The sequence below is a fragment of the Mastigoproctus giganteus genome, chromosome 4 (genome assembly GCF_048544385.1).
Source record: "Mastigoproctus giganteus isolate SK-2022 chromosome 4, ASM4854438v1, whole genome shotgun sequence".
Lineage (NCBI taxonomy): Eukaryota > Metazoa > Arthropoda > Arachnida > Uropygi > Thelyphonidae > Mastigoproctus > Mastigoproctus giganteus.
Genome location: NC_143578.1, coordinates 64,251,303 through 64,275,150, shown reverse-complemented (window position 1 = coordinate 64,275,150; position 23,848 = coordinate 64,251,303). Strand labels below are relative to the sequence as shown.

General features: G+C 38.9%; 1 protein-coding gene across 1 annotated transcript in view; it reads right to left on the bottom strand.

Annotated features, from left to right (window-relative positions):
- Window positions 1–313: 313 nt before the first annotated feature.
- LOC150086796 (uncharacterized) overlaps window positions 314–23,848 on the bottom strand; it is a 108,119-nt gene continuing 84,584 nt past the window's right edge. Inside the window, exons 6-7 of the mRNA XM_090371582.1 lie at window positions 22,715–22,889; window positions 314–502 (exon numbers count right to left, since the gene is read on the bottom strand). Of these exons, the coding sequence (XP_090227708.1) occupies window positions 461–502; window positions 22,715–22,889 (217 nt within the window). The 3' untranslated portion in view covers window positions 314–460. The remainder of the gene's footprint in view (window positions 503–22,714; window positions 22,890–23,848) is intronic.

Below are 23,848 nucleotides of genomic sequence, written 5' to 3'. Positions count from 1 at the left end.
TTTTATACTACTGTATTATTAAAAATACAAGAGCTACTAAAATCATTACATAATTTATAAACTGATCTATTTACCATACAACTGAAAATTTTTGTCTGCTGTATACCAGTCCTTGAAACCAAACTAGAATTAACACTTATCTAGCAAGACATTTCATGAAAACAGAACATAAATCTGAGAAAAACAAAGGCATAACAAAACTTTTATTTCAAATCTACTACTTTACCTTCTACTCCTGTTCACTTTTGCTTTTAAAGAAAACAAAATATTTTTGTTTTATTGGTTTGCCTTTATCAATCTCTAGTGAATTTTCTCAAGGGCAATATTAAAATGAACATTTTTTATCCCAACATCATTGTCCTATTGTATGTAAACAATACAACACCACTTAAAAGAGCGGTTCCTCGATATCATCCAATCTCTACACTCTTCGTTATTCTGAGCAGATTTGACTCCTTCCTTATTCCCTAAATGCATGTGTTGCAGGTTTAACAGCATATTTCTAATAATGAAAGAAATTAATTTCACAATTACTGCTACATTTGTTTGAATTTACTAACTTCACATCAATGAATATTCATTACTATATATTAACATGAGACCTTAAACAAGTCTGTAATACTATCTTTTCTCAAATACACTGCCTGTGAATAAGCCACATACCCTATTTTTTTTTATATATATATATATATATATATATAAAGTGGACTCTTGATTTTCTGGGATAGACAGTAAAAATAAAATCCCAGATGATCGATTAGACAGTAAAAAGACAGACAGACATTGTAGGGCAGATATCTTTTAAGGGCACAAAAGGTGACACTGTTGTACACGTTGGCACTAATGACCTTAGGAGTAAGAGATCTGCAGATTTACTTAACAAGTACAGGTCAATGCTGGAAGAAAGTCGTGGGTTAGGGTTAAATTTGAAAGTGTCTGCAATTTTGTCCAGAATCAATAGGAGAGAGTATATGATGACAGCCTTGTCAATCAATTCGGCCCTGAAGAGACTGTGCAAGGCTCATGGGATACAATGTTTTTCAGCATGGTCTGTGCTTGCTAACAGGAGAGATGCTTCTACAGGGATGGGATACACTTAAATAGAAAGGGTGCAAGAATATTTGCTGATGCTATCGAAGCAGTGTTAGATGGGTCGGAAAACTGCTAGCTTTAGGGAATTCACAGACTAAAAGATTAACGGTAGCCGCAGCAGGCAGAGGCAAAAGTGATTCTTGCAATGCTTCTATTGTAAAGAGCAGCAGCTTTGAGAGCAAGTTGCTGGATACTTCAAGAGCTACTGTGAGTCATCATGGAACAAGTAAACACATGGGCTGTGTTAGGGTAACTAAGAGTAAGAATAAGTGCATGTATACTCGCATGTACATTAATGCTAGAAGTATGGTAAATAAAATTGATGAATTTGAAGTGCTGACCAAGGCATTAAAGGCTGATATTGTTGGGATATCAGAGACATGTCACACAGATATAAGCAGTGTAGAGGAATTTGGGGAGTACAATGTGTACAAAAAGGACAGACGGGATAGGAAGGGCTATGCTGTTAGTTAAGAAACAAAATCTAAGGAAGTGCATCTAATTGACGTGGGTGGACAGTGCAATGTTGAGTCTGTTTGCAATCGAACAGGGAAGGAGAAAATGAGAGTAGGAGTATGTTATAGGCCTAATGAATACAATGAACAGTTGTGCAGAGAAATAGAATGGACCAGTAAATCAGAATGTCTTCTAATGGGGAATTTTAACTTTCCAGAGATTGACTGAAACTTGTGGTGTGGTCACTCGCATGCTAGCAATGCTTTTGTGGATTAATCGGAGGATTATTTTCTACAGAAACATGTTCGAGGGGCAACCAGAGGGAGTAATACCCTTGATCTGATTATCAGCAGTGATTATTCATGTATTAAGAATTTGGGGATAAAGGAACCACTAGGTGACAGTGATCGGTGTACTGATGTGGGATTTACTTAAACATGTAACTACCATCAAGGGTAAGGGTTTTTTTTCTTTTCGTAAAGATGACTACAGTGGTCTCAGACAGTTTTTAAATTCTATTTTCTATTGATAGAAAATTGATTTCTATTGATATCAATTTTCTATTTTTAAATTCAATACCATTCTGAAAAATCCTATTTTAATTTTCAAACTGTTTGAAGAAATGACATCCAGTTGGAAGCATGCAAAATTGTGCCTTTGGGAAGATGTAGATGAAGCATTTTTTAAGTGGATGAAGTTGGTAACAACTGATGATGTTACCAACGGTGAATTCTAAATGGGAAGCCTTCAGGGACTTAAACTTGGAGGCTACTAGGCTTTTCATAAGTACTAAGAAATACTGTTCAAGCCTAAATGAATGTCGGATGAATTAATGAGGCTTGTGACAGAAAAGAAAAATGCATGTGATTTATCAGGCGACACAGAAGCCTATGGCAGATATAAGCTAGTCTGTAATCAAGTCACAAAGGAGGTCAGGCAGGCAAAGGGAGATTACAAGAAATTTTTGGCAAAGGACGCAAAGAAAAACAGCAAAGAGTTCTTTACTTATGTAAACTTTAGAAGGAAGGGGATGAATCAGATTGGTCCACTTAACATAGATGGTTCGACTATTGATGATCCTGCTCAAGTAGCTGATAAACAGAATAGGTATTTTGCATCTACATTCACACATGAGTTATTCGAAGAAGGGAATACCAGAAGTTTACCAAACTAACAGGGAGATAAGTGATTTTGTAATAACTGAGAGTAAAGTGGAGGAGAAAATTGTTGAAGTTAAACATAAAGGCAGATGAAATCTATCCAGTTATAATGGAGGAGGAGGCAGAAAGGGAAGTAAGCAAACCCTTAGCCATAATTATGAGAGCATCCTTGGAGTCAGGGGAGGTCTCCATGAACTAGATGGGCAAACATATCCCCAATTCACAAAGGGTGACACAAATAATTATAGACCTGTTAGTTTAACTTCTGTTCAGGGGAAAATAATGGAGTCACTGGTTAAAGATGTAATACAGGATCACCTAGACAAGACAACAGTAATAGTTCAGACAGAGCATGGGTTTGTTAAGGGGAAGTCTTGTCTGACAAATTTAATTGAATACAACGATGTGGTCACAAAGGAACTGGTTGCAAAAAATAATTTTGATATCATATACTTGGATTTCAGCAAAGTTTTTGATACTGTTGCACATGGAAGACTGCTGTACCAATTGGAGTGGTATGGCATTAAGGGTAAGTTAATTCAATGGATAAAGGGGTGGGAGATGGCAGAGAGTGGTAATAAATGGACACTGCTCTATGTGGACTAATGTTTTTAGCAGAGGTTCTGCTTGGTGGCCACGGCCTTAGGAGAAATCTCAAGCTTCGGATTAGATTTGTGAGTAAGTCGTGCACCCAAAATTTGTTTCCATTTTATTTAGGGGGGGGGGGGGACCTGCACAGCATATTCGAGAAAATACCATATTACCTTTCATTACATAAGAGTTCCTGTGGTATATCATTTTGAGACATACCTATTTTGAAAGCCACAAAAAACTTCTGTTAAGTTAAACCAATCCAAATATACTGCTCTGCACAACTCATATTTATCATTAAATACAAATTATCAGGTTTTTTGAATTATTTAATCTATCATTTATTTAAATTCCAGATTAAACCAAGTACTTGAAAACTGGCACGCAATGCCTGTTGATGCTGAAGACATGCAAATGTATCCCCAATTCACAAAGGGGATGGATCAAAGAGTGAAGTGGGTATTACAGACCTGTAAGCTTGACTTCTGTTCCAGAAAAAATAATGGAGTCAATAGTTAAAGTAATAGTACAGAACCATCTGGACAGGAATGCAGTTATGCAGCAGTCACAGCATTGATTTATTAAGGGACAATCTTCTCTGAACAATTGAGTGGATACCATAATGCAGTAATAAAGGAACTAAAAGTAAAAAATAATTTTGACATCATATTCTTAGATTTCAGAAAAGCTTTTGACACTGTTCCATGTGAGATTGCCATACAAACTGCAGTAGTGTGGCATTAGGGGCAAGTTACTACTATGGATAAAGAAATGGGTGAGTGGGGGGAAAACTTAATCAATGAGCACTGTTCTTGGACTAATATTTGTGGAGTACCCTGAGGTTCAGCTCTGGACTAATTGTTGTTTTCTATATTTATTATACCATCAAGGGGTATTTATTACCCCTTGATGGTATCTTCAGCTTGTTGCAGTGATGGGGCTTGCATGCTCTGAGGGCACCTCCATAGCCAGGTGGGCAGGAGCAGCAGTGCGTAGCACATGCTTCTTGATTAGACCGGGGTTCAAGCCCACCAAATACGGAGGATGTGGAAAGGTCAGGGAATGACCACCGCATATCCCCGGAGCAATATGGCCTTAGTTGCTAATGCTCCTAAAAAAACAAATAAACAAACAAGCATGCTCTAACAACCTCGAGAGCCATGCCGGCAGTAGTGTAGCTACTAGTAGGGTCACCCAAGCTGGATGAGTCTTCGTGAGGTAGGAGCCAGACTAAGGGAATACCTCAGAGAAAGAAACTCCAATTCAAACCAGGGTACGTATGACTCTTTAGCCCAGTAAGCCAGCATACGTATGAGAACGTGGTCTCAGCAGCTCCTACAGTACAGGCAATGAGTGGGGATCTATCTGAACAGTCACTGTCCTAACAGCTTAGTGATAGATTATGCCATTACAGCACTGCATTACTATATCTATAGAACAATCACCATGGCAAGAAAAATTGCTGGCGTCCCTTTGATGAGACCGGTGTGTTAACAATTCCCAGGCTCAAAATGGTGAATCTTTTGCAAATTGGAACATAAGAATGCAGTTTGCTGCAGGAAAGCTTAATAATGTGATCTAGGAGATGAAAAGACTTAATATACAGGTGATGAGGCTATGTGAAACTAGATGGCCTAGTTTAGACACATGTGTTTCCAAAGACAGGATCTTGTACTACTCTGGAAATGACAACAACATACACCAGCATGGAGTGGGGATCCTAGTCACCAAGGATGTCTCCAAAAGCATCCTCAACTTTGTGCTATGCTCTGAGTGAATGTTACTCCACTGAAAGGTCCAACCATTAAATGTGAACATAATTCAAATATGTGCTCTGGTGGCTGATAAGGAAGATGTGGAAATTGAATGTTTCTATACAGAGCTGAAAGAAGTAGTCAAACTAACAAAGGAAACAAGATCTAAATATCATTATGGTAGATCTGGTGAAAGTGTAGGAGAATTTGGTCTTGGAGCAAGGAATGAAGGAGTGGATCGGCTGGTACAATTTTCAAAGAGGAGAACTTGATTATTAACACCTCATTTCAACTCCCCAAGAGAAGGATCTGTACATGGAAGTTTCCCCTAGACAGCACACAAAATGTGGTCAGAAACAAAATTGACTATATCATGATTATTCAGAATTTCTGGAGCATTATGAAAAGCACCAAGACATATCCAAGTGCAGATACTGATTCGGGCCACAATCTAGTCATAAGTGAGATCAAGCTAAGATTGAAGGCTACTAGGAAATAGCAACCGATGAAGAAGTTTCATTTAGAGAAGTTAAAAATATCCAGAAACATATCAGTTAATGAAGACATGCCTTAACGAAAGATTGCAACAAATCTATAGGCAGGAGGAGAGGGTAGAGTGGAAGATCTTTGGAACAGTTTTAAACCTGCTCTGACTGAAACAAGCTCAGAAGTTCTAGGTTATGGAAAATGTCTGAAGGACTGGATGACAGATGAAAGTTTGACACTCATGGAGAAGCAAAGAGCATTTAAGAACTACAATGCACTAATATATAAGGAGGTGAATAGACTGATTAAGAACAAAATTAAAGGAGCTAAAGAGAGCTGGATCACAGAAAAACACAGAGAAATGGAAGCTCTGCAAGAAAAACATAATGATTTCAATCTTCACAAAGAGATTTCAGGAATTAATAGAAGGAAACAACCAATTTCAGTCCGAAATGACAAAGATGAGATTATCACGAAAGAATCAGAAAAACTGGACATGGACTAAACACATAAAAGACCTCTTCGCCGACAGTGAACGTGAGTTAGACGACAACAACAATGCAGTGGCAGGACCATCAATCCTAAGATCTGAGGTGGAGAGGGTGATTAAATCAATGAAGAAGGGAAAAGCCAAAGGAGCTGATAAAATCACAGTGGAAATAGTCAAATTGCTCAACTACAAAAACACTGACATTCTTGTTGAATTGTACGGAATTTACGACATGGCAACATCCCTTGGGACTGGCTAACATCAATGTTCATCACTCACTCCAAAAAACTAAACACCAGGGCTTGTGGAGTCTTCAGACTAATCAGCTTGATTAGCCAGATCCTCAATTTTCTTAAAATAATTCAAAATCGGATTTTCAGGAATTGCGAGGAGTCTATGGAGAATGCACAGTTTGGGTTTAGGGAAAGACTGCTAATTTTGTAGGAAAGACTCTACAAAATAGTGTGCCCATGACCTGGGCACACTATTTTGTGCCCAGGTCATGGTGCAGAGAACAACAGATTGATGCTGATCTTTGTTTTTTATTGACTTTGAGAGAAGGCCTTTGATCGAGTCCAACACACCGATCTGATCAAGATCCTTGAGGAGTCTGGACTTGATGAAAAGGACATCCGAATAATCAAACACTACTACAGGAACCAAACGGAGTCTGTTGTGGTTGATGACAGAAAACATCAACAATGAATGTGTACTCTCCTTCCTGTTTAACATTTACTCGGATGTCATTAGCATTAGCAGAGGCATTTGATGCAAAAAAGCAAGCTTATGCAGCATCAGCCAAAAAAAAAAAAAAAAAAAAAAAACCCACTTCCACTTCACCCCTCTGTTCGTTCAAAATACCTGTCCAGCTGAGCCATAAACTTACTTAGGCTATCAACCTCCACTACAAGGGATGGAAGTCTGTTCCACCAACCAACCACCCTCTGGCTAAAGGCAAATTTCCGCACGTCTATCCTACATCTGTCTTTCCTCAATTTGAATTTATGCCCTCTCAGGTGATTATTCTGAGCTAGAGGAAAAATCCCATCAGCATTGAGCATGCTCAAACCATTCAAGGCTTTGTACACCTCTATCAGATCACCTCGCTGGTGCCTAGTCTCCAGACACTGTAATTTGCAAAACTTAAGCCTTTCTTTGTAAGAGCACCCCTTTGTTCCATTCACTAATCTTGTTTCCCTTCTTTGTACTCGTTCCAGCAGCTCTACATCCTTCTTGAAATGTGGCCTCCAGACCTGTATACAGTACTCTAGGTGTGGCCTGACCATTGCCTTATACAAGGGAATAATCACCTCCTTATCCCTGCTGGAAAAATTCCTGTATATCATTGACAATACTCCATGAGCTACTCTTGCAGCCCGTCTGCACTGCTCAGAGAACTTCATATCTGCCTGCACAACCACCCCCAAGTCCCTTTCATTCTCTACCACTGTCAGTGTAGTACCACAGAGTTGATACGTTGCTCTGGGGTTGCTGTTTCCCATGTGTAGTACTTTACATTTGTCAATGTTAAACTTCATTTGCCACCTCTCAGCCCATCTGCTCAACCTTTCCAGATCCTGTTGCAGCAGCATAGTGTCATTGACAACCCTGCCAACCTTTTATCATCTGCAAACTTGGACATTAAGCTTGATATACCATCATCAATATCATTTATAAATACAGAAAACAATAATGGACCCAACACTGAGCCCTGAGGGACTCCACTAATAACATTAGTCCACGATGAGCAGTGTACATTGATTACCACTCTGTCTTCTCCCCCTCAACCACCCCTTTATCCATAGCAGCAATTTGCCTCCAATGTCACACTGCTCCAATTTGTGTAGCAGTCTTCCATGTGCAACAGTATCAAAAGCCTTTCTAAGATCCAAGTATATAATATCAAAGCTATTCCCTGCATCCAGTTCTTTTGTGACTGCATCATAGTATCCAATCAAATTGGTCAGGCAAGACTTCCCCTTAACAAAACCATGCTGTGTCCGAGCTATAACTGAAGTCTTGTCTAAATGATCCTGCAGTGCTTCTTTAACCAGTGCCTCCATTAATTTTCCTGGAACAGAAGTTATGCTCACAGGTCTATAATTACTTGTGTCAGCCTTTGATCCACCTTTGTGAATTGGGGTCACATTTGCACATTTCCAGTCTATGGGTACCTCCCCTGAGTCCAAGGAAGCTCTCATAATTATGGCTAAGGGTTTGCTTACTTCCTTTGCTGCCTCCTTTAATATAACTGGATAGATCCCATCCACCCCAGGTGCCTTTCTTGTGTTTATCTTCAACAGTTTCTCCTCCACTTTACTCCCAGTTATTTCAAGATTCTGTAGCTTACTGCTAGAGTTGAATACACCTCTGGCATTCCCCTCGCTGAATAACTCCTCATGTGTGAATGTCGATGCAAAATATTCATTTAGTTTGTTAGCTACCTGAGCAGGATCATCAACAGTTGACCCATCAATATCAAGTGGACCAATCTGATTCATCCCCTTCCTTCTAGAGTTTACATAAGTAAAGAACTCTTTGCTGTTTTTCTTTGCATCCCTTGCCAAGGATTTCTCGTAATCTGTCTTCGCCTGCCTAACCTCCTTTGTAACTTGGTTGCATATCAACTTGTATCTATCATAGGCTTCTGTGTCATGTGTTAATTTGTAAGTATCCCATGCATTTTTCTTCTCTGCCATATGCCTCATTAGTTCATCTGACATCCATTTTTGCCTAAACCTTGAACAATATTTCTTAGTTGGTATGTAAAGCCTAGTAGCTTCCAAGATAAGTTCTTTGAATGCTTCCCATTTTGAATTTGCTGTTGGTAACATCATCAGTTGGTCCCACTGTATAGAATTTAAATACTGTCTCAGTCCATCGTAGTCGCCTTTATGGAAGCAATAACCCTTCCCTTTACCCCTAATGGTAGTTACCTCTTTGAGTAAATCCCACTTCAGCACACTGATCACTGCCACCTAGTGGTTCATTTATCTGCAGATTCTTAATGCATGAAGAATCACTGCTGATAATCAAATCAAGAGTATTACTCCCTCTAGTTGCCTCCCGAACATGCTGATGTAGAAAACAATCATCCAATAAATCCACAAAAGCCCTGCTAGTGTGTGAGTGACCAGCCCCCAAATTCCAGTCAATATCTGAGAAATTAAAATCTCCCATTATAAGACTCTCTGATTTACTGGCCCACTGTATTTCCCTGTACAGTTTCTTATTATACTCATCAGAGTCATTAGGCCTATAGCACACTCCAACTCTCAATTTTGATCTCCCAATGCTTATGTCACACCAAACTGACTCAACACTGCACTGTCCAGCGATGTTGACTGGCTTCACTTCCTTGGTTTTTATGTGTTTCTTAACTAATAGCATAACCCCTCCCCCCTTCCTATCCTTTCTGTAGACGTTGTACTCCCCAAATTCCAGTTCTGCATCCCTTATATCTGTGTGACACCACGTCTCTGATATCCCAACGATATCTGCTTTTGATGTTTTGAGCAATACCTCAAATTCATCAAATTTATTTACTAAACTTCTAGCATTGGTGTACACGCAAGTATACCTGCACCTGTTTCTATTCTTAGCTACCCTAACACAACCCATGTGTTTACTTGTACCGCAATGGCTCCCAGCAGTCTCTGAAATATCATGCATCTTGTTTTTCAGGCTTCTGCTCATTCTATTAGAAGCAGTGCAAGAATCTCTTTCACCTCTGCCAGTGGCTACTGTCAATCTATTGGTCTTTGTATCCCCCCAAGCTAGCAGTTTTCCGACCCACCTAACACTGCCTCGATAGCATCAGCAAATATTCTTGCACCCTTTCTATTTAAGTGTATCCCATCCCTGTAGAAGCAATCTCTCCTGTTAACAAGTACAGTCCAGGCTGAAAAAAATTCTACCCCTCGAGCCTTGCACAATCTTTCCAGGGCCGAATTGCCCTGGGGGTTGCCCTGGTCATCTTCAAGAGAGCATCAGATGGAAGAAATGAAGGAATATCTGTCAATGGTAGAGTGATTTAACAACCTTCACTATGCAGATGACACTGTACTTTGTACAACTAATATGCAGGACTTACAGATACTCCTCAATCGTGTGAGTGAAGAAAGTGAAAGAATGGGCCTCTGGATTAATATCAACAAGACAGCTAGTGGTCCTTAATGGGGCAATGCCAACATCTCTCCTCGTGTTAAACGGAAGGCTGGTAGAGAGAGTTTACAAAATCAAATATCTAGGCTGTTGAATCAATGACAAAAACGAACCGGATAGGGAAATAAAAGCAAGGATTGAAATGGCCAGGCAGTATTTCTTAAATGAGACAATGGAAACCTGGATCTCCACCTTAGAATCTGGATGAAGAGATGTTAAATTTGGTCAGTTTTGCTATATGGTGCCGAGATATGGACACTGAAAACTAACACCTCGAAAAAACTAGAAGCATTTGAAATGTGGACATACAGAATGCTAAAGCTACCATGGACAGCAAGAGTGACCAATGAGGGTGCCAAGCATTCCATGACCAAGCGATTTCTGTGCGTTCCTCAAAGTCTTATCTCCAAAGAGCCTTCAAGTGATAGATTATATTTTGTTTCAACAACCATTTTCTTTATTTATTAATTAGTGTAGCTCTTTTGCACTACATGAAGTAGGCAAAGGCCCAGAAAGGAAAGTTACCTTTCTGTTTCTAATAGTACTAACTAACTTAGCAGCTTGGTCACCTTGTGGCGGGGCTGGAACCCTGGGTGATAAAACCAACCCCCAGGGCCAAAAGGAGCAAAACATGGACTGTGAAAATTTTCCACCGATTAGTACTGCAAATCAAAATCCATTGGATTTGCATATACTCGATAATGACTCATCCAACCCAATGAGACTGAGGACAGATGCTTCCCAAATGGAAAAGCCAAGTTTTCTCATTCTGCATTTGCTAACTAACCAGTCGTTAGGTAATCTATCACCATTCCTTATTCAAAAATGTCTTAAGAGCATTGCCAGCTCCCCGAAAATGGTATGACGACTGAAATCTGGTGACCTGCTTGTTGAAACCACCAACTCCAAACACTGAGTCTCTACTCAGACTCACCTCATTTAGTGGAGTTCCAGTTAAGGTTAGAAAACAGGCCTTGTGCGTCAGGTTAAGGTGTTCCCACATGCCACACTCAAATTCATCCAAAGGTGCTATTTCTGAATGGAACCTAATGAATGTCTCAGAAGAAGAAATTGTTCAGGAACTGCAGGATCAGAAAGTCACAGGCAAAACGAATTTGACACCATTCTTTGTACACCTTAACCACAGTGGGCTCTGAACAACCGACAAGACCTGCCATTTCCAATATGGAAGCACCTGACACACAAGTTCCCACAATCATGCCATTTTGAGACTGAACATCTTTACTATGTCCCATAACTATTATTTTATCACTTTGACTTGCACAACCAGATGCAAATTACCACTACTCCAGCATGAAAAGTTGTTTGGCTTTTTATGCTGTGTGTTATGTGGCACAGCCAATTACCGATAGGGTGGTCATAATTCAGTGATCACTGAGTCTATATAAAGGCAGTAGTATGACTAGTTAACTGTACATATTTACAAGTCACCTCAATGTAATGCATTCTTGATTCTGAGAGAAAATAAAGTTAACCCATATCTAACACACACCACCTTTTTAGGTGCATCAGTATATAAGCACTTACTGTTTTCACCATATCTATCCATCTGTATGGCACTAGGAATTGAGTAGGCATATGGTTTAATATGCCTACTCAATTTCTAGTTAATGGATTTTTATAAAATTTTATATTTGGCTCTATTTGTTGACATACCAAATTTAATTAAAACCAGACCAACAGAAATCTGGCAATTATTGTTATTTTTTTTATACATATAACATAGGCTATCCATATACCATACGTTGTAGCTGGAGGATGAAACAGAGAGCAAATGCGTGGAGATCAGAAATTAAATGTTTTCAGTTCATGAATAAAAGTAATTTCTTATTGCTTTTTTTTTTTTTTTTTTTTTTTTGTGCAATAGTCCATATATGTCCAACAAGTGGGGTAGGAAGTCATCAAATCATGGACAACACAATCTGTTCATATGGAATTTTATGAATGTTCTAAGTACACTAATATGTTTTAGTTTTTTTTTTTTTAGCTTTTTTTAATTTCAGCTATAGTATAATTAAATGTATAATTGGTCCTTGAGGTTGTCACAGACATTCTCTCAGATATGCCAGGCAAGCTGTACTTGCTACCTGGGAGTCTAAAACGCTGATGGAACTGATATTCAGGTGACATTCAAGTCAAGTGGACCCGATTTTGGCGAAGTCCAGACGGTCTGTGACAGCCAAATCCTCTGCTTGCACCTTCATGATGGTGGGACTGTTAGTAATCCTGGGTATAACCTCCATGCACAAGTACGTGGTGGGTGACCACCATGTGCTTGTGCATAGAGGTTACAAGAGGATGTGAACCAACGTAAGCAGGGGTCGAGGTGTGGTGTCTACACCACATAGAGGAATGCCTCCCCTCTATGTTACCAGGCAGTACTAGGTGGTAGATGACTCTCATGAAACAGTGCAATACCACCACTTTGCTTATTGGAACCCATATTCTAGAGCTAAGTTCTGGTCAACCCTTCCCCATCTAAATTGAGGGGCCCATCAAGCTCTCAGCTGCCCACATCAACGCCAGAGCTTGCACTTGGACATCACACAGAGACAACCCCCAAGGCAGAATGCGCTGGTCCCGAAGGAACTAGTAGTTGTTGGTGACTCTATTGTCAGGGAAACAGGGAACATGCTTTGTAAAAAAGATAGGTGGAACAGGACCAGGGTATGTCTGCCAGGGGCAAAAGTTGATGACATTGTAGAGCAGATATCATCTTTTAAGGGCACAAAAGGTGATATAGTTGTACACGTTGCACTAATGATATTAAGATTAGGAGACCGGCAGAATTACTTAACAAGTACAGGTCACTGTTGAAAAAAAGCTGAGAATTAGGACTGAATTTGAAAGTGTCTGCAATTCTACCCAGACACGATAGGAGGGAGTAGATCATGAAAGCCTTGTTGGTCAATTCGGCCCTGGAAAGATTGTGCAAGGTTCAAGGGGTAGAATTTTTTTCAGCCTGGTCTGTACTTGTTAACAGGAGAGACTGCTTTACAGGGATGGGATACACTTAAATAAAAGGGTGCAACAACATTTGCTGATGCTATCAAGGCAGTGTTAGGTGGGTCAGAAAACTGCTAGCTTGGGGGGGGGGGATACAAGGACTAATAGATTAACAGTAGCCACTGGCAGAGGTGAAAGTGATTCTTGCACTGCTTCTATTGGAATGAGCAGCAGCCTGGAAAACAAGATTCAGGATATTTCAGAGACTGCTGGGAGTCACTGCGGTACAAGTAAACACATGGGTTGTGTTAGGGTAGCTAAGAATAGGAACAGGTGCATGTATACTTACGTGTACACCAATGCTAGGAGTTTGGTAAATGAATTTGAGGTATTGCACAAAGCATCAGAGGCAGATATTGTTGGGATATCAGAGACGTGGTGTCACACAGATATAAGGAATGCAGAACTGGAATTTGGGGAGTACAATGTGTATAGGAAGGGAGGAGCGGTTATGCTATTAGTTAAGAAACACATAAAATCCAAGGAAGTGAAGCCAGTTGACATCGGTGGACAGTGCAGTGTCGAGTCAGTGTGGTGTGACATAAGCATTGGGAGATCAAAATTGAGAGCAGGAGCGTGTTATAGGCCTGATGAGTAAAATAAGGAACTACAGGGAAATACAGTAAATCAGAGTCTTATAATGGGAGATTTTAATTTCCCAGATATTGACTGGAATTTGTGGGTTGTTCACTCACACACTAGCAAGGCTTTTGTGGATTTATGGGATGATTGTTTTCTACATCAGCATGTTCGAGAGGCAATTAGAGGGAGTAATACTCTTGATCTGATTATCAGTAGTGATACTTCATGCATTAAGAATCTGCAGATAACGGAACCACTAGGTGGCAGTGATCACAGTGTGCTGAAGTGGGATTTACTCAAAGAAGTAACTACCATCAGGGGTAAAGGGAAGGGTTTTTGCTTTCGTAAAGGCGACGACGACGGTGTGAGACACTATTTTAATTCTATATGGTGGGATCAACTGAAGATGTTACCAACAGCAAGTTCAAAATGGGAAGCATTCAAAGAACTTATCTTGGAAGCTACTAGGCTTTACAGGCGCCTCCGTAGCCAGGTGGGAAGGAGCAGCAGTGCGTAGCACACACGCTTCTTGATTAGACCGGGGTTCGAGCCCGTCGCCACCAAATACAGAGGATGCGGAAAGGTCAGAGAAACCACCGCATATCCCGGAGCAATATGGCCTTAGTTGCTAATGCTCCTAAATAACAAACAAACTAGGCTTTACATACCAACTAAGAAATATTGTTCAAGGTTTAGGCCTAAATCGATGTCAGATGAACTAATGAGACATATGGCAGAGAAGAAAAATGCATGGGATACATACAAATTAATGGATGAAATGGAAGCCTATGATAGATATAAGCTTACAGATTATATCTTATATCTATCATAGATATATGATAGATATAAGATATAATCTGTAACCAAGTCACAAAGGAGATTAGGCAGATTATGAGAAATTCTTGGCAAAAGATGCATAGAAAAACACAAAAGAGTTCTTTACCTATGTAAACTCTAGAAGGAAAGGGATGAATCAGATTGGTCCATTGGATATTGATGGTTCAACAGTTGAGGATCCTGCTCAGGTGGCTAACAAACTAAATGAGTATTTTGGATCTACATTCACACATGAGTTATTCAGGAAGGGGAATGTCAGAGGTGAAATAAACTCTGGCAGTGAGTAGTTCCTTGATGTTGTCACAGACATTCTCAAATATGCCAGACAAGCTGTACTTGCTACCTGGGAGTCTAAAATGCAGATGGAACTGATATTCGGGTGACACTCAAAGTCAAGTGGACCCAATTTTGGCGAAGTCCGGACAGTCTGTGACAGCCAAATCCTCTGCTTGCACCTTCACGGTAGTGGAACTGTTCATAATCCTGGGTATAACCTCCATGCACAAGTACATGGTGGGTGACCACCCAGGTGTGAACCAACGTAAGCAGGGGTTGAGGTGTGGCGCCCACACCACATGGAGGAACGCCGCCCCTCTATGTTACCAGGCGGTGGTAGGTGGTAGATGGTAGGTGGCAGTAGTAGGTGGTAGATGACCCTCATCAACCGGTGAAATACCACCACTTTGCTTATTGGAGGCTTGAAGTGGTGGAACCCATGTTTAGTCTCTAGAGTTACGTTCCAGTCAACCCTTCCCTATCTCTTCCATCATGCAGTATGATTGATGACTTTTGAGGTTATGATGAACATCGTGGAGAGATCCAATATTCCTTACATTTCGAGGGTACAGCTCTAAAACGGTTCGCAGGCTGGCCGCTAGTTAGTACACCAGACTGAACCTATTGGTAACTCTCTAGGAGGCTTCCGGATCAGCTAGAGTATAATCTTGCTACTTCTACTCTGCCAGATAGTGACTGGAGGGGGAGTTTGAATAGTGTGTATGCGGGGAGCATTGTCGAGGCCACGTTATGTCAAGGATCTGGATATTTTCTTACCACGTGTACGCCATATCCAAAAATTTCATTACTTCATACAGCATGTCCCACCCACTTTTTCTTACTATTAAATACACCACGAATTGTCAAACTAATAGAGCAAGCTTATCTGCGAAAAGATCTAAACCTCCCAAGCACTTCCTAATTCATTTCACAAATATACGTGGTCTCAATTCTAATCTCCTGATGCCCAAATTATTCGCTGTATGATTCTTTTCACCTCAAAGGTGGTACTTGTGCATATGTCCGTTCTGATATTCCCTGTCAGAAACTTGGCAATTTGGAATCTCCTCTCTTTGATCTTCTCTGGCTTAAAATCTCTCTACGTCATTGTGTGAAATTCATCTGTTGTCTCTACCGTTCTCCCAACTCCACTAATCACTTGGAGCTCTTTGACTTCCTCTCTTGCAACTTGACTTTCTCCAGTCCAACTTTCCTAACAGTGAGGTAATTTTCCTTGGTGATTTTAATGTTCACAACTCCAGCTGTCTTCCGTTTTCTAGTCACACCGACCCAGCAGGTTGAGATGCTGAGGCTTTTGCAATTACTAATGACCTAGCACAGATTGTTCATTTACCTACAAGAATACCGGACAATCCTAATCATACAGCCAATACACTTGATCTTTTTCTCACAAACAACCTTTCTAAGTACACGGTCGAAGTGAGAGGTCCATTAGGCACTTCAGATCACAACTTGGTGATTGTCTCTTCTCCAATGAAACCTTTATCTCATTGGTTATTCCCAACCTCATGTTTGGCATTACAAGAATGCAAAATGGGATGACCAGCGAAACGTCTTTTCTTGTTTTTCTTGGTCGGATTACTGTTTCAAAACTTCTGATGTCAATGTTTGCTCAGATTGTGTCAGTGAAATTACTCTTACAGGAATGGAATCCTTTATCCCACACTCCACTTTAAAACCTCGTCCTTTATCTAAACCTTGGTTTTCCAATAAATGTGAGAAGAATGTTGCATATCGTAATTGGCTTGTTTCGAATTCTTCAGTTTCATTTTCTGCCTACACCAAAGCTCGCAACAATTGTAAAGCAGTTATTAATCAGTCCAAACTAGAGTTTGAACAGGCTAAGAGTAGAAAACTTGCTTCTTGCCCTAATGGTAGCCGAGCATTCTGGTCTCTTGCCAAAGCTATTGGCCGCAACTTTTGCCCATCTCTGCTCCCACCTCTGTCCAAACCAGATGGTTCTGTTGTCACTTCAGCCAAGGATAAAGCTGACCTGCTAGCATCCCATTTTTCTTCCAGCTCGTGTATTAATGATCTTAGTAAAACACCTCCCACCATTCCCAACATGCTCCATTCAATGCCCTCTGTGGTCCTCTGTCAAAAGGATGTCAGAAGGATTTTGATAAATCTTGATGCTAAGAAAGCTAAAGGTTCTGATAGTATTTCTCCACTTGTTCTCAAAACCTGTGCTCCTGAACTTATTCCTGTTTTTGCTGCCTTTTCTCACTTTCTTATTCCAAAGGTGTTTTTCCTTCAGCTTGCAAATTTGCTCATATCCAGCCAGTTCCTAAAAAGATTAACAAATCCCTCCCATCCAATTATCATCCCATTGCAATTACTTCTACTCTTTCTAAAGTAATAGGCACCTCCGTAGCCAGGTGGGAAGGAGCAGCAGTGCGTAGCACACGCTTCTTGATTAGACCGGGGTTCGAGCCCGTCACCACCAAATACGGAGGATGCGGAAAGGTCAGGGAATGACGACCGCATATCCTGGAGCAATATGGCCATAGTTGCTAATGCTCCTAAAAACCAAATAACAAACAAACAAACATTCTAAAGTAATGGAGAAATCAATTAACCGCCAACTTTTAAACTACCTAGAAACCTTCCATCTGATCAACGATCGCCAGTATGGATTCCATCAGTGTCGATCCACTGGTGATATTCTGGCTTATGCTACCCGTTTATGGACTACTTCAATGGAAATGTTCGGTGAAACACAAGTAGTTGCTCTTGACATCTCAAAGGCTTTCGATCGTGTTTGGCATAAAGGTCTGCTAAACAAGCTTCCATCTTATGGTTTGCCAACTGCTTTTTGTAATTGGTTATCCAGTTTTCTCTTTGATCACTCACTGAGAGTGATGGTAGATGTGCTCTCTGTCTTCTAACTTCTCCACTAATGCTGGTGTCCCCAAAGGCTCAGTTCTTTTCCCCACTCTTTTCCTCTTGTATATTATTGACCTTCTTCCATTGACTGGAAATCCTATCCATAGTGATAGCACATTGCTTTCCATTTTGAGAAATCTTGCCCTGCTCAATCAGCTTCAACTTCTTGAAAATCTGCTACCAATTCCTTAAATGTCGATTTTCAGGTAATTCTCCAGTGGGGCAAAGACAACTTAGTTGATTTCAACCCTTCTAAAACTCAGTCTTGTCTTATATCTTGAATGGGTTGAGCACCCTGAATTCTGATGGGATCCTTCCACTTGTTCAGATTACGAACCTAAGGGGGCATAAATTCAAATTAAGAAAAGAAATTTGTCTTTAGCCAGTGGGTGGTTAATTGCTGGAACAAACTTCCATCTGTCGTTGTGGAAGTTGATAGGTTAAATAAATTTAAGGAGGAACTGGACAGGTATTTGGAGGAAATGGTGTGATTTTTTTTTTTTTTTTTTTTGCTGATGCTGCATAAGCTCATACACTTGCTTTCTTGCATCACATGGCACTACTACTATCTCGTAAAAAGGATTCTTCTGCTCCTATTCTTATCTTTGGTGGCACTCCGATTTCTAGGCAAAATTATATATCTCTTTTGGGGATTACCCTGACTTCTAATCTCTCTTGGCACAAGCACATTACAAATATTGCTTCCTCTGCATCTAAAAAACTTGGTTTTCTCTTTTGCTCTTGGCGTTACTTTTCTTCCAAACAGCTGCTCACTCTAGGCAAAATTATATATCTCTTTTGGGGATTACCCTGACTTCTAATCTCTCTTGGCACAAGCACATTACAAATATTGCTTCCTCTGCATCTAAAAAACTTGGTTTTCTCTTTTGCTCTTGGCGTTACTTTTCTTCCAAACAGCTGCTCACTCTGTATAAATTGCAAATCTGCCCTACCATAGAATATTGTTCCAACATCTGGGGTGGTGCCCCTAAAACCTCTCTCAGGCTTCTTGATTCCATTCAGAAGAGGGCAGTTAGTTTAATTAATGATTCATCTCTAACAGAGTCTCTCCACTCGCTGTCTCATAGACGTAGTGTTTCTGCTGCATGCCTCTTCTACAGATACTTCCATGGGCACTGTTCTTCTGAATTGGCTTCTATAGTTCCCACTCTCTCTTTCAAAACAGTTCGAACACATGCAGCCAACATCCATTTACTGTCCAACTTTTCATCTTCCTCGTTTATTCATTCAACTGCCATTTTCTGGAACAACCTTCCTTTATACGTATTTTGTGAAAATTACAGTCTACAGAAGTTCAAGTCCAATGTCAACAAATACATTCTTTCATCTTCTCAACCTCCAACCCAAGCACGGTACTAAGCACTATAGGTTCTAATACCTGTCGTGTTTGGGGTTTACAAAAAAAAAAAAAAAAAATCTTATTAAAACATCGGCAAAATTGGTAACAATATTAATTATATCAGCTATAAAACAACTAATGAAAAACTGTTCAATAATAATATAATTTTATTATTAAACATAACAGTGTACCCATAAGATTTTTAAAATACCATATAAACAATGTTTTCTAGCCACAGAAACATTACACCCATATTGCCATGGTCATGCCGTTTTTTAGGATTTAATTTTAACCTATATTAAATTCTATAATCACACTTTTACATATTTTTAATTCCCCCGTTATTAGTGTCTTACCAATTATTAGTATAAAAAATTAGTTTTGCACATTATTAAGCTGGGGAAAAAAATTAAAAAAGGATTTTCATTAATACTAATTTCAAAGTGATAGTACTATTATATTTAAAGTCAAAATTACTACAATTAAATCAGGGGGACTGCCACTATCTATATATTTAATATGGAACCCATTTTCTTTACTCTGTCAGTGTGAACGACGACAGACTTAACTGATTGGGCTGGAAGTGGTCTCAAATTTAAGATATTTCTTCTAGGTGTGCACAAAGTTGTTAAAATTTAAAAATTCTGAACAGATTTATACTACAAACGAGAATAGTTCAACATTCACTTCATAGAGGGAGTCACAGGGAGATTTTAACTGTTAAACAAGCAGTTGTCTAAGTTAATAAGACATTTTTTTCTGATTAACAATTTGCATGTTCACACAATCGTGTCCTTTGTTCTGACAAAAAATTAAAAAAATAATAAAAATCTGCTACCAATTGCAAAATTATCTACTACCACTGTTAAAAGAAAGAACTAATTGTTAGGATTCCATCACAGCTCACTATATGTCCCCATGTTGCGCACGCGAGCTCATACACTCATTGCCATTAGATACATTCAGAACTCATCATTTTATCATTATCAACTTCGAGTTTATTTGTTTTTTGTTTTGAGGTTATTTAAGGTAGGTAGTTTAAGGATTTAGAAGTATGTCACAGTCAAAATGCTTCTCTGACTGGTCGTGTTGAATGACCAGTCAGAGAAGTTAAAGAAAAACTCTGCTACCAATTGTGAAATTTTCACAATGGGTACAACTAACTGTAGCCATTATATACGATAGGCCTAACTGATTTGGTCTCAAATTGAAGATGTCTTCCTAGGTGTGCAGAAACATGGGAAAATATAAAAATTCTGAATAGTAAAAAATCCAAATAATTTTATTTTACAGAATGGGCCAATTTTCTCTACTAAAAAATATAAAGTGTCTGCCTAGCTGCCGCTTTAGATTCTCACATTCAGTCATTAGTTTGGCAGACTCCAATCAGTAAGCATATATATTGACTGTTATGTTTAAATTAAATTACTATCTATTGCAATGGTCCCTTTATGCCACAATCCCTCCCTAATGGAACAAATTAATAAAAAATAAAAATTGTTTAGAGAAAATTATATATCACCACACCAAATAAAACTATTAGTCGTAGTTTTTGTGATCAGTCCTATGTGATACTGCGATAAGACATCTAAGTTTGAGTAGGAGAAGACAGAGTGGTAATCAATGGACATTGCTCTTCGTGGACTAATGTTATTAGTGGAGTCCCCCAGGGTTCAGTGTTGGGTCCATTGTTGTTTTCTGTATTTATTAATGATATATCAGGCTAAATGTCCAAGTTTGCAATACGAAGGTCGGCAGGGTTGTTAGTGACAGTACGCTGCTGCGACAGGATCTAGAAAAGTTGAGCAGATGTGCTGAGAGGTGGCAACTGAAGTTCAACATCGACAAATGTAACGTAATGCATATGGGAGACAGTAACCCGAGTAACGTATCAACTGTGTGGCACTACACTGACAGTGGTAGAGAATAAAAAGGACCTGGGGTAATAGTGCATGCATATGAAGTTTTCTGAGCAGTGCAGATGGTCTGCAAGAGTAGCTCATGGTGTCTTGTCAATGATATACAAGTGTTTTTCTAGCAGGGATAAGGAGGTGATTATCCCCTTGTACAAGGCAATGGTCAGGCCAAATCTTGAGCACAGTATACAGGTCTGGCGGCCTCATTTTAAGAAGGATGTAGAGCTGCTGGAACGAGAAGGGCAACAAGATTAGTGAACGGAACAAAGGGTTGCTCTTACGAAGAAAGGTTTAAGTTTTGAAAATTATAGTGTCTGCAGACTAGGCACCTGCGAGGTGATCTGATTGAGGTGTATAAAGGTTTGAGCATGGGAAGAATCCCATGCTCAAATGCTGATGGGATTCTTCCTCTTGTTCAGAATAATCGCCTGAGTGGGCATAAATTCAAATTGAAGAAAGACAGTTGTAGGATAGATGTGTGAGCCTTTAGCCAGCAGGTGGTTGGTTGCTAGAACAAACTTCCATCTATCATAGAAGTTGATAGCTTAAATAGATTCAAGGCAGAACTAGACAAACATTTGCAGCGAGTGGGTGGGTGAAATGAGAAGTTTTTTTGTTTTTTTTTTCTGATGCTATCTAAGCTTGCTTTTTTGCAAGCTTATATAGCATCAAATTACTAATGCTAAGTTTGAATTGTGGAGCTACTAAAAGAAAACGAAAAGCAAAAGAATTACAGCAATGGGAGAAAACAGTTTGAATCAATTTCTGAATAACCTTCATAGTTAATGACAACAACATGGAGAGTCCTGTATCTACTGCTATTTGGGCTACTTCATCAATTTCACATGAATACAGATATAGAATCTGAAAATTCCAAAAATGATTTACTACAATCTGTTAAACAAGATGAAGGAAGCTGTAGTAATCATTATAGTTCTGATCCAGCTTCGTAGTCAGATTCAATTACTGACAGCTAGCAGACCACTATATTTTTAATCCTCCCTTTCAAAAGAAGGATTTAAAAATCTCAGTGGAGAAAACTGTTTTTATTGTGTCATAAAATAATGAAAGAGTGCATGCTTGGAGAATGGCAAATACATTCTTCTTGAAATGTTTCTACACTTCCAAACAGTGAGGTAACAAATAGTTTGCAAATGTAAAGCTCTTAAGTATGATTTTTCAGATTAGAATGCTTCTGTTAGCCTAAAAAGAACAAATTGGCTATTTGAACTGCTGTTGCTAATAGCCTCTCTATAGGATGCTACAGAGAGGCTGTCAGAATTAAAAGTGATGTTAGGAGCTTTTTATTCAAGTACACTTTAGAGCTATGAAGTTTACTAAGAGGAGGACACAGTATTTGAACAAGTGGTGCACTGTTTTTGTGTATATATGTATATATAGCCATGAACTGCACATAAAAAGGCAAAAAAAAAAAAAGCTTGCACAGAAGTCACTTTATAACATTTTATATTGTGAATAATGCTCACAATGATTTTGAAATGTCTAAGCTTTTCACTTTAACAAATTAAAAGAAATCCTGTAGTAACTTATGGAATTTGTGAAAATAAGTATTCAGAGGCCTCCAAAATAATAATATCAAATGTTTAATTACTAACTTGATAACCTTTGACAGCCTCGTCATAGGATGGTGGGCTTTCTATGGAAGATAGTGGCGGAGCTGTTGGAGAATGAGGGATATTTTGCTGATAGTTATCTTCTCTTCCAGTCATCACATGGACTTCTGTATGCAGAGTTTGCGGGGGTTTGCGATGAAACATCTTCTGCATACACCTATAAATAATACTAACATGTTATTTTAATTACATATTTCAAAAATATTTTAATAATAAATATTTCCTTAACCTATACATTTATTTTTAACCCACATATGCATATAATTATCAAGTGTTAGTCTGCCCAACCTTTTTTTCTATTATTTTCTGAAGTTAGCCAAATTAAAAAAATCAGAAAGCTTATTTTAGCAAGTAAATTTCATGAAAAATTAAATTTCTAATGTTTTGCCCATCCATGTGTCTACCTAACTTTCTTACCACTCTCTTTATAGTTAGACATGGACATATTCTCTTTCACTCAATGGGTGTTTTGTACTCTGATATTTGGAACAAAAAAGGATATTACATTTTTATCTCAAAACTTAGTGCTGCCTCATCTTTCTTCATGCTTCTACAATTGAATGGTATATATATTTAGTAAATTAAAACATCCACATCTCACTGGTAGCACGTATATCCAAAAGTAGTATAAGTCACACAAAATAGACATGAAATGTATGAAGATCAGAAGCATTAAAAACGTAACATTATAATGTAGAGAAATCTGAATGTGTAGATCTTTTGCTTGAAATTTGCATGATCAGTTGGCCTTTGAGGAATGAGACTAAAGAAAGGAGAGTCAGAACTGGAAAAGATGGGGTTTTGTTTTGTGAATGATCTATGATTTTTAGTCATCACTGATTTTATATATCTAAAACAGGAAACCAGTTTATTTACTTTGAATGACTTGTTTTTGATTACCCCTTCAATGCTAGTATGGCATGTGGAAGGTAACACTTTTAAGATTTTTCTAAATTTGGGCATAAAATGAAATACTAAAGTATCTTGCCCTACCAATTCACACACAGTATTTTATATTTGTGTTTTGATTTATTATGAATTATGAGAAATCGAATTTTTCTGTTTGTTGTTTAGCAGATGCTGCATGAGCAATCATGTCATCTGTGAAATGCAACT